Source organism: Pteropus alecto, unplaced genomic scaffold (assembly GCF_000325575.1).
Source record: "Pteropus alecto unplaced genomic scaffold, ASM32557v1 scaffold106, whole genome shotgun sequence".
Lineage (NCBI taxonomy): Eukaryota > Metazoa > Chordata > Mammalia > Chiroptera > Pteropodidae > Pteropus > Pteropus alecto.
In genome coordinates, this window is record NW_006442103.1 from 15,907,013 (window position 1) to 15,918,490 (window position 11,478).

General features: G+C 42.3%; 1 protein-coding gene across 1 annotated transcript in view; it reads right to left on the reverse strand.

The window, feature by feature from the left end:
- The window catches only part of SPAG17 (sperm associated antigen 17), a 152,140-nt gene that overhangs the window by 6,908 nt on the left and 133,754 nt on the right, over nucleotides 1-11,478 (reverse strand). Inside the window, exons 38-44 of the mRNA XM_006919822.1 lie at nucleotides 11,440-11,478; nucleotides 9,397-9,496; nucleotides 9,130-9,177; nucleotides 6,611-6,710; nucleotides 5,838-5,940; nucleotides 4,013-4,144; nucleotides 1,131-1,267 (exon numbers count right to left, since the gene is read on the reverse strand). The exon at nucleotides 11,440-11,478 is cut by the window's right edge and continues 19 nt beyond it. Of these exons, the coding sequence (XP_006919884.1) occupies nucleotides 1,131-1,267; nucleotides 4,013-4,144; nucleotides 5,838-5,940; nucleotides 6,611-6,710; nucleotides 9,130-9,177; nucleotides 9,397-9,496; nucleotides 11,440-11,478 (659 nt within the window). The remainder of the gene's footprint in view (nucleotides 1-1,130; nucleotides 1,268-4,012; nucleotides 4,145-5,837; nucleotides 5,941-6,610; nucleotides 6,711-9,129; nucleotides 9,178-9,396; nucleotides 9,497-11,439) is intronic.

Below are 11,478 nucleotides of genomic sequence, written 5' to 3' on the forward strand. Positions count from 1 at the left end.
TTTACAGTCTAATCCTACAGCAGTGCTGTATTTTCGGTTTTGTTTTAAGGATTGGGAAACTCAAGTTCAGAGAAAGACAGATCGAGCGGTAAGTGGCAGAGGAAAGTTTCAAACTTTCTCTGCTAAAGTTTGCATTCTGTCTTCTGTGTCCGTGACTACCAAACTTTAGCTCCCATCAGAATCAGCCTAAGGATATTCTGATACAAATTGCTGACTCCACCCCCAGAATTTCTCAGTAAAGCCGGGATGGGCCCATGAATATGCATTTGTAACAAGTTCTCAGGTGTTGCCAATGCTGCTGGTCAGGTGATCACCTCCCAGAACCAATGCCCTATGTCCTTCCTTGTTAGTCCCTAGATCCACAGCGCTGGCCTCCCCAGGGAGCTGTTAGCCCTGTGCCAGACCCAGTGAGTCACAGTCTGTATTTTAACAAGATCTCTAAGTAATTCATGTGCATGTTGAAGTTTGAGAAGCCACACATAAGTTACAGACGTTGCAATAAATTCTGTGATAGCAATGAACATAGCGTGCCGTCAAAGTACCGAAGGATAAGATCAAAACTTGATGGTGGGCTCGAGGAAGGCTTCCCAACAGAGCCAAGACAGGATCTTAACCGTAGAGCCTTTGAGGAAGGAAGTAGGTTGGTCCTTTTAAAGAACTAAGAACTAAAGACCTAAAAACCCACCATGACTGAAGTATAGTGAGTTTGGGGCAGGTCGAGGCAAGAAGCCAGTGAGGGCACATCTTATAGTCACACTAAGTCACTTGGATTTTATCCTAAGAGTCCCGAGAAGGGTGGCCGATGATCCCCTGATCCGGCACTGAGCTGGTAAACCAGCTGTCTGAAAAGAACCTCGCTTAGCAGCATCTGCCGATTTCCATGCTGTAAACTCCAGCAGGGCTGCCAGGCTACCGGCAGTTTACCAGCTGGCTCAAAAGGCCTCCAGCGAGCCTGTGTGAGCCGGCTCCCGCCAAGCGCTGCCTTAGCTTAGCTCTGGGTGACTGACCGGAAGGCCTGCACAGAGAGACGGTGCGTAGAGTAAACGGCAGTGCACACAGTGGCTTCCGTGAGCCAGGATTACATTAAACGCCAATGAGCTCTGGGGAGTTTGTCTCCATGTCTCTTTTACCTTTGTGAGAGGATGAGACTTGGGCTTGGAACTCAGCAGATAATGAGGTAACCTCACTCTCTCTTTCCTGGCTTGTCCTGCCACATCCTGCAGCAATGACTGCGTTGGTATTTTGATGGGCACACAAGGTTCCGGTTCTGTTAGAGAGAAAGTTTAAATTTTGCCACCTGGACATTTTATTCAAAGACATTCGAGGTCATCCCAGAGTATGTAGGAACACACCAACTTGGGAATCTCTTCTTCTTTCCTTTTTAAAGAGCTTATTTGAAAGAACAAAGGCTCTTATTCATTCTAGTATTACATCTTTATATTTCACAAAGAGATTTTACCTAATATTGGTCCTTACAACCCTATGACATGAGCAGGGCAGATGCTATTAGCATCACCTTTTTTTAAATAAATGAGAAAAAAAAACATTCTAAGAAGTTGGTGACTTGCCCTGTGACAAACTAAACTTATACCCAGGTCTTCAGAGTTCTTTCCATTTGACCAACAAGGTACAATACAATAGAACATCGATTCTTGAAGATTTCTTAAAACTAATAATGGCAAAATCTTAAGAATCTCTTTGTTTCAACTATTGTATACTCTAGTTCTAAGAAATGGTGGTAATTGTAGGTAAATTGAACCAGGGGATTAAGTCCTCAGCTCCTTAAATTTGGTGAAGAGTAAGCAAGAGTGGGTAACCCACACAGCTGCCGCTGAACGATGTGTCTCCAAACATCTAGGAGGCTGAAATAAACATTGTATTTTAGATCATCATATTTAAGCATTCGAACCATCAGGAAAGGGAAGGGAACCCATATTTGAGTGTCTGCTACTCGCAGGCCAGCACCACAGGCATGTTTTTACACAGAGCGTCTCCCCGGGTCTCACAAGTCCTCAGAACCGAAGGGCAGGGGAATTAGTCTCAGCGTACCCCGTCGCCGCCCCCATAGCCACTCCTACCACTCACGTCTCCCTCCAGTTGCAATCCCATTTCCCCATTCTTTTCAGCAAAACCCTCAGGTAAAGCGACGTGCTCTGCTGCCGCTGACGCCCCTTCAGCCAGTCTATGCATAACCCACTTCTGCTGCCTTCAGTCTCCTCCTCCACGCCTTGGGACTGTTCTTGTCGAGATCACCAGTGATCACCATGTTACCCAGTCCCGCACTTATTCTCCATCTCACTTAACCTTTCAGGAGCGTGTGATACCCCGAAACCCTCGGTGATGTCCACGCTCCCGCTTTCCTCCTGCCTCGCTGGCTTCTTCTCCTCAGTTGCCTTTCAGCTCCTCCTCTGCCCGACTTCACATTCTGGAGCCTGATCCTACACCAGCAACAGCACCGCCTGAAAACATGTCACAGATACAACTTCTTGGCCTCACAACTGGTCACATCAGGTGGCCTAGGAGTCACCGCTGACTCCTTTATTTCTCACCCCACATCTAATCAGCCAGCAAGTCCTGCTGGCTCCACCTCCAGGATATCAAGCTAATCTGCTTCTCACCCTCTGCGCCCTGACCACCCTCGTCCAGGTCTCTGTCAGCTCTCCCACCTGCCACTTCCATTGCTTCCTCCCTGTTTCCTCTTTTTCCCACTCCTCCCTTCCTTTGCCACAAGCCGTTATCCACACGACTACCAGACTGATCTTTCTCAAATATAAATCAGTCATGTAACTTCTCCCCTCAGGGCCTTCATACTTGCTGTTCCCAATACCTGGAACATTGCTTTTCCCCACTCTGTGCGTGGCTGGCTCCTTCCTGTCGTGCGTGTCTCAGCTCCAATGTCTCTTCACAGAGGGGCCTTCTAGACCCCTAATGGAATGCTGTCCCTCTCCCTCAGGCACTCTCCATACATTACACTGTTTCATTATGTGATAACATCTACCTTGTTTACTTATTTATTGTCTACACAATATTGTATGTACAGACTGCCCGTAGTATGTACAGCTCTGTAAAACTGTCTGGCTTCTTAACTGCCATATTTCCATGCCTAGAACAATGCCTGGCACACAGTAGGCACTGAGTAAATTAGCCACTCAGTGAATAAACCTCATAAGAGAGATAACTTTAAAGTCAAGAAAATGCTGTGTGAGGTTCTCTTAATTCACCCATAAATGTGGTAAGATCCTCCCTTTATAAGAAGGAACTAAGACCCATCAGCAGACTCCCTTTCGATATGGAATATGCTAACAGGAATCGAGAGGTGCAAATTTATCCACACAATTTAAATTACCCTGCTTCTCTTTTCTTGACCAACAATATTTAGTTGAATTAATTTCACTGAAATCAGTATAATGTGACTCCATTGTAACTAGTCATTTGTCTGTATTATTCCATACTTCGATTTCAGTTACCCTAATAAGAGGATATGCGGTGTTAGACAGAAACTACATCTTAGGTATCTCTTCTAGCACCTGCAGACCAAGAAAATACTGAAATAATAGGTAAATCTAAGTCCAACTACCAAACTACTGGCTGCTCAAAAAAAGCTACCACGTTCTTGATCTTCAGTAAATCATACACGCTCTTAGAACCATGAGGGATAAAATAAAATAAAATAATATTGTGCGATAAATATATTAATTAAAATAAAATTTAAATTTAAAAAATAAGGTGAAATGAAGAAATAATAAAGTGAAACAAAATAACAATCCAAAAAAAAATATTTGTCATTTCTTTCGTTTAATCTGCAACTTTTGGATATTCTCAAAATATATATATATTTTTGATATGCTGAGAAACCTTGCAAAGTCCCACGGTTCCAGCATTCACGACACTCTAGAAGTTTTTCTGTAACTGCCAAGCGTACCTTCAGCCCCCCAGTGCCATCCCCCATACTCTGAAAAGACATAATTTTCAGTTTCGAGAAACAATGAGATAAAGCAAATGACTGCCATACCTGCTGTAGATTCTGTTATATTTTCAGTTTGGTTCTGGTTAGCGGACTCCTTGATATCCTCGACATGCTCCGCTTTTGGAAGACTAAGCATATCTTTGGATTCCTGTTCTAAAAGTTTATTTGGCTTGGAATCTAGAAAACCCAAAACAAATATTTTAAAGTGATATTTCCAGACAATGATGTAATGACTCGCGTTTGCGTTGTTAAAAGTGAACAAGGTGCCCACCACGCTCTCTTCAGAAAGACTGAACAGAAGAAAACTGTTAAGAGGCAGATTTTCCATTCTATGATGCAACGTTTGCCATTAGCAAACAGGACAGTGCCTGCAGGCCTCCCGCTCCCTGGGGGCCAGCTGGTTCTTTCTCGGCCTCTGACCACAGAGTTGTTGTTATCTTGTTGGGTTATGAAGCAGAGACCAAGTAATTTAGCCTACTTTTTTTTTTTACCTGGCAAGAGAAACTGAGATATGATTTAGAAAAAAATATTTCCAATCTTAAATCCATTCATTACCGTGAAAATGTAGTTCTTTATTAGAATACATCTAAGAAATGGATGCAATATGGAACAAAATTTAAATAAATACATCAAGGACCAGGGATACAAACACATTTTAACTTGTGTGTGCGCCACCCCTAGTTGAATGATGGTGGCTGCATGGCCGGCTGAGCTTAGCCCACTGAGGCCTCATCCCCTTTAGGGGAGCATAGGCTTGACTGGCTAGTGTTGTCTGCCCCAGGGTGCAGCTGGCAGTGAGCACCACCAGCCTTCCTCTCTGATTTCTCCTCATCACATTTACGAGTCATTGTTCCAACCTTAATCTCTGCTTTGCAGACTCTGCAGTAATTAGAGGTTTTCTTTGGCTGTGTTCATTCCAGGCAGCTGAACTTCTGGCATTATACTGTACAGTAGAAATTCCTCTGTCTGGGTATTTTAACTACCCAGTGTATTAAAGAGAAGCACTACACCTCATTGCATCCCTAAATTCTTCTCTTGAAATAAAGACATTCTCCTACATATCCACAGCGCCATCCTCACCCCTAAGAAAGCTTACAGAAATGCCACAGTGCCTGCTGACATGTGCTCCCCTAATCAAACTTGTGGGGCTGCTCCAAGATATCTTCTTAGGGTTGTTTTTCTCAATCCAGCATGCAGAGTTCATGTACTGCCTGTAGTTTTCATGCCTGTAGTCTCTTTTACTATAGAACAATTACCCTCCATCTTTTTTCTTTTAATAATATTGCCTTTTTTTTTTTTTTTTAAAGAGTCCAGGCCCACTATCTTATAAAATGTCCACATTCTGGATCTGTCTGATTGTTTCCTCTTAATTAAATTCAAGTTAAGGATTTTTGGCAAGAGTTCTACTTCATATACTTCATCTGATGCCCTTTATATTGCATTCTATGAGAAAGCACCTATGCTAGGTTGTCTCGCAATGGGCAGAAGTTTGATCTCGTGGTTAAGGTGGAAAATGCCTTATCTCTCCATTGCAGAGGTCCATTTTCCTCCTTATAATTAGTATGTAATATGTGAGGCGAAACTCTGAGACCTGGCTCTTCAACAAACTTTCATTACTCCCCTGATTTTTAAATTAGGTCTTCTTACAGGTAAATTTTAAGCATACAAGATGACAACTAAATTTTATTTACATCTTGGTTTCCTCATACAACTCAGTTGAGTCTGTAATATACAGGTCGCGGTAGGTTATGTCATTAGCTGTTACTGGGACAAAATGTGGCAGGAACTAGTTCTGGTCTAAGAGGACACACCATCAGGTCTTCCTCATCGAAGCCCGCTGATGAGAATAAGCGCCCCATGAACACGTTACCTGGATGAAGACTGTATGCATTTTGAACAGCTGTTTTCTTTCCATCGTCATCTTTCTTCGTAAAAGGGGGCAAGTTTTTGGAAAGGGTGTCCAGATAACTAAACTTAAAGGAGAAACCAAAACACTTATGTTAGACTTCCACCTGGCTGACAGGCTGCTGCCACAGGCATGCTAAGTTGATAAGCAGTGATGCAAGTCTCTTTTTTTTTTAAACCCTGGAAATAAAGTTTTGCAAACTAAAAGTTTTTCAAGAGACTGATTAACTCAACTCCAGATTAGTCCTAATTTCCTCTGCTATCTTCTTGGGCAGCCTCTGGCTAATCACAGCATCTGGAGTTTTCACAGGAACACACGGAGTTGCGAACACATGAAAATATGCACCTTGCTTGAGAGTCTCAACATTGCGTAGAAGAGGGGAGGCGTGCTCTGCCCCCACGGGCTTCTAAGAACTTACAACATCCCAGCGCTATCTCAGCAGCTGCTGGGTAAGATCACTTTAATGGAATTAAAACTTCAAAATGGGATTTATCAGAGGATAGTCATCAATAGGGAGAATTGGACACCAAAAAGGGCTTGAAATAGATGGGAGAGGGCAATTAACAGTGATAGGGCAAGGCAGGGACTGGGACATGTGGGACATGGATTTGAAGGTATGGGTTCGTTAGTTCGACACAGGACAGAAAGAACGTGAAGGTCCATTACATAATAACATATGCATTGTATCAACTTTTTAAAAGACTCTTATTCAATAGCTGTTAATTATATGCAATTACCTGAGACTGATATAACTTGCTCAATTCAGAACTGAAGTAGGGTGGTATTATTTTGTTCTTAATCTCCATTAAATAATTGTGTGTGTTTTCAATTTCCTTCCTGGTCGATATTTCCATAATGATGCAAAAGAAGACAGAATATTTCAAAATATTATTTGCCTGTGTTTTAGCTCTAAATCCCACAGAAAATGGGATCACTAACAGTAAAACTGATAAGAATAAACTCATCAGACATTTTTTCTGGTCAATTTGTTTTAGTTTATGTTCTGCTGCTTCTGGGATTAGTCGCACCCCCTACCTAGAAATCAGACTTTCTATAACACAGGAAACGATGACACCAGGTGGTAGTTTGGTTTTACAGCTGAGCTCGAAAGACAAAAAAAAATCCCCACGTGGTTGACCTTTTTGCTTGTCTCTAAATTCTCTGAGGTTTAAAAGCCAGCTAGATTCTACTAATTTGCATAATTTCAGTAGCGGTGGGAACGAAAACTAAAACCTGGGTAATGGTTTGTGGATAATGTGATCAGTGATTACAAAATAAAATAAAAGCAATCAAGATAATCCCACTAGTTGTCTTTCCCAGATCAGAACCCTATATTGGGTAGGCAATACACCAGCTAAAAACTACACTTCCCAGCCTTCTTTACGACAAGGAAGGTCAATGAGAAGTAAACTAGAGTCATTGGGTAAGTCTCCATCCAGACAGCTTCTAAAGAGAGCTAACTCAGCCAGGGGGCTTTCCCTTTGTCCTTGCCTCATCTCTTTTCCTACTTCCTGAAATATGGATGAAATGGCTGTAGATGCAGCAGTCATTCTGCAACCATGAAGCAACCTTGAGGATGGAAATCACGTGCTAATAATGACGGAACAGATAAAAATAAAGAATTTGAGTTCCTGATGGTGTGGCACTGTCACTATGGACTGCCTGCATCTGACTTGTCTTTTAATTAGGAAAAAGAAACTTCTTTCTTGTAAAAGCACTGAACCTAATCCTATCTGAAATAGTTTTCAATTATAAGGGCTTACTTCATGCCGGAAACTTTGCAAAGTACTTGACATTTAAGCCTAAAATAATTCTGAGTTACTATTATTATTCTCATTTTATTGGTCAAAAAAATCAAAGCGTAGAGAAGTCAAGTTTAACCGTCCCTAAATTACTAACTAGTAAGAGGTGAAGTCTGAATTCAAACCCAGGTCTCCTGCCTCCCAGCCCACACTCTTGGTAAGTGTACCTGCTAGTCAGCTACTCGCCACCCAGTGTGTGAACTGACATTAGGTATTAGGCGGTCCAATCATCCTCATTTCACAGATAAGCAAACTCAATTCCTGAAGTAAAACCACGCGCTGGCATCACACAGTTTGTTAAGTAATCAAATCGGAACATACTAGATGGCCCCTCTGGAAATACTGGCTGAATCAAAATATCAACCTATATAAACTTTAATTTCCATTAAAATGTCTGATCGCTACTGCCTCACTGGGTTCATTCATCAATCTACGGCAGTCTGGCGATTGTCCACCGCTCTCTTAAAACTGTTCTCACAGAGAAAGCAATGAACCTTCCAAATGATAAACCCAAATCCCTCTTCTCCTTCTCCTTCCTGATTTTTCCACAGCATCTGACACTTGTCGACCGACTTCCATTTCCTTGACACTTCCTCCTTCCGTAACCCTCCTCCCCAATCCATTTTCCACGCTGCCAACACGTCTCCTCCTCTGACACTTATCTAATGACGCGTTCTACTTCTTCAAAAGCTTTCATTGGTTTGCCACTACAATCGGTTAAAATTGGAAACTGTCAGTGTTTCAAAGTTCTAAAAAATGTGAATGAATAACACATGAACATAATTCAAAAAGTATTAAAGAGTACATAATAAAAAGGAAGTCTCTTCCCACAGTGTCTCATAACCTCCAAACCTCCTTCCCCGCAGGCAGTCACTGCCACCAGTCCTTTCGAAATACTTTCAGAGATAGTCTACGAGACACTATGTACCTCAGAGCTGGCCCTGTATAGAGGGGTGGCCCATGAGATGTAAGGTCTTATCTCGCCACTTCTCCGACACATTCCACGAGGAAACCCAGGTGATTTTATTAAGAAGCATATTCATCCCGGGAGTCACTCTGGAGAGGAGCCATGCGAGTGTGCACAATAGTACCACATATACTACGCTATACCCCATAAATACGTCTGGCTTCCTTTCTTTATGGCAAGGGAGCTGGGGTGGGAATCCTCAGCTAGGGCTGAAAGGAAACCAGAGCACATTACGCTTGGAGCACATTCCTCACACGAATCACCAGCGTCCACGAATGTTTACGGCTACGCTCCGCACTAAGTTCCAGAATATTTAATAGTATATTAAAATTACTGATGCACAGAGATACCCGAGAGCTTTCTTGCTTAGGAGAGGGGGGAGGATCTACCAAACGGTCAGTGGGCTTCGACAAGAGAGGACACCGCCGAAGGACTCCGCAAAGCTAGGCTTTTTCACATGCTTATGTGCACGTTAGGACAGAATTACCTCTTTTGTTCTATCTTTTCTTTCCATTTCTTTCCTGCTGCTGTGTGCCTAGGCGAAAGGAAAGGCAAGTATGATGAAAAAGGGCGATGCTCTCAGCGCACCCGCAATGGAAGAAAAGCCACCACGGTGTGACAAACTAAACAGTGGAGGAGATGAGAGACCGAGACTCACTGCTGCGGTCACCCACAGCTAGGACACCGCATCGCTCCATCTCCTCAGTCACCGTATGCTTAACACTAATCGGAACCCATCACTGCATCCGCTTACTTCCACTTCTTTTCAAGGAAATCTGTATCGAATGCGTCTGGCAGACATTCAGGAGCAGTCACCAAGGATTGCTTGAATAAATCCGTTAGGTGGGCTGCAACTTTAAAAATAGATGCATTAAACTTTTATCCTCACTTCTTTACAGCAAAGCACACAAGCAGTACCCAATTACTCATTTGAGATACTTTCTAAGAGCCTATATTTAATCTGTCAAGTGTTTACTAGAATTGCCATGATCGAGCTGAAATATGACAGTAAACGAGACCACTTTTATGAAGTAGCCTACTAAGGAACACGTCTTAAGATCAAAGTGTAAAATGTGGTGACACATCAGTAAAAGAATCAGCACTCTACCTAACTGGATTTATTCATTTCTGAAGCACCAAAACTTAAAAAAAACCCAAAAAACTCATTTTACTGAAATTCTTTTTCTTAAAAAAAAATCTAAGGATCTAAATCTAAGGATATGAATATAATACGACGGTTGTTTGATAATGTGGGCAGTGATTCTCGGAGCTTATTCCACAGGACGCAATCTCAGTGGGACGTTAAAACGAGTTTCCACGGTTATATAAGCTTGGCAGTCCCGGGCTCATTCAAGGTTAAACCAGTTTCATTGGCGCAGTACTTTTTATATCCTTCATTAGTTAATGCACATTGTGACTCTTCGAAGAAAATAAGGCAATAGGTAGCATCCTCCAAGCTTATTTTATCATCAAACTTGGTTTTGGTGGAGCCATCTCGTAGACTAGCGTCTGAGGAAACGTTCTGGGGGGTGCTGACTCGGGATCAGCTCTATTAACATGTCGGGAGCAGCTGTACGTATGCAAGACCCTGTTTGACTCCTGCGTCTGTGTGTTTGTTACCTTGTATGTTTGAAATATATGTTTAGTTTTTCCTTCATTATTGGGCAACCTACCCACCTCTGTGGTGACTGTTCCCTCATGCCAGAGGTTATACATTCAAATGCCACAAGGTAGGGTTACCAGATAAAGTACAGGGCAAATATAACATGGGACATATTTATACTAAAATATTATTTGTTGTTGATCTGAAATTCAAATTTAGCTGGGCCTTCCGTATTTTTGTTTGCTAAATCTAGCAACCTTAATATAAGGGGTCACCTAGGTAAAACAGTGACAACAGAGTGTAAGGACAGGGAGACAGTGGGGGCTGTGACGAATGCTTTTGTTCACGGTCCTTCTAAAGAGGCAGCTGCTAACCATCCTCAGCCACACATCATTATGTGGTAATGTGACATTTCAAGAAAAGAAAAATTCGGATAAACAAAAACAACCGTGCAAGCCAACATTGCAGGGGGCACACTACACACTTCTGAGTGCTGAACGAAGCCCATGGCTGCTGGTTTCTGACCTCTGCCTATGGCAGAAATGGCAAAGAAAACCCTAAGCCACCATATTCTCCGCTGCTCGTCTGCTGTGCACTATGAAACCATATAACCACGATGGTTGGGGCTGCATTTACCCTAAAATAAATACACTTGGAGGGAGAATATTTTCCAAGAGTACCCTGCCTGAGCTACACATGGTGTAAAACAGTGCGAAGTTTTGGTGATAACAATGTAGTTGCTCAAAAGCCCTGTGTGTGTGTGCGTGCGTGTGCACATATGTGTATGTGTGTGCATGCACACATGTGTGTTTGTGTGTGCACGTGTGTGTGTGTGTGTGTGTGTGTGTGTGTGTGTGTTGTGGAGAGAGTGTTGGTGGGTCGATTGTTTCCTTCCTGTATCTTAAGTGATGCTCTAGATTCACGTTAAGGTAAACATAAAAGTCAAATGTCAACTTTTTTTATTCAACAGATGAAAGTTAAAGATGGATCAGAGGCAATCGCAGTTTTCGAGAAGCTCACATTTTAGGCAGAAAAAAATATATATAAATAAATAACACACAACCTGGCCAGCGTGACAACAAAACTATGAACACGGTATTTCGCTATCAGATGCGAGAATGACTAAGAAGTGTATTTAAGATTGTTCCTTTGTAATCTGTATATGTTTTGCAGAAAAATATCAAACGTACTTACCTTCAGTGACATGACTTTTTGTAGTTTCCTCCATTTTAG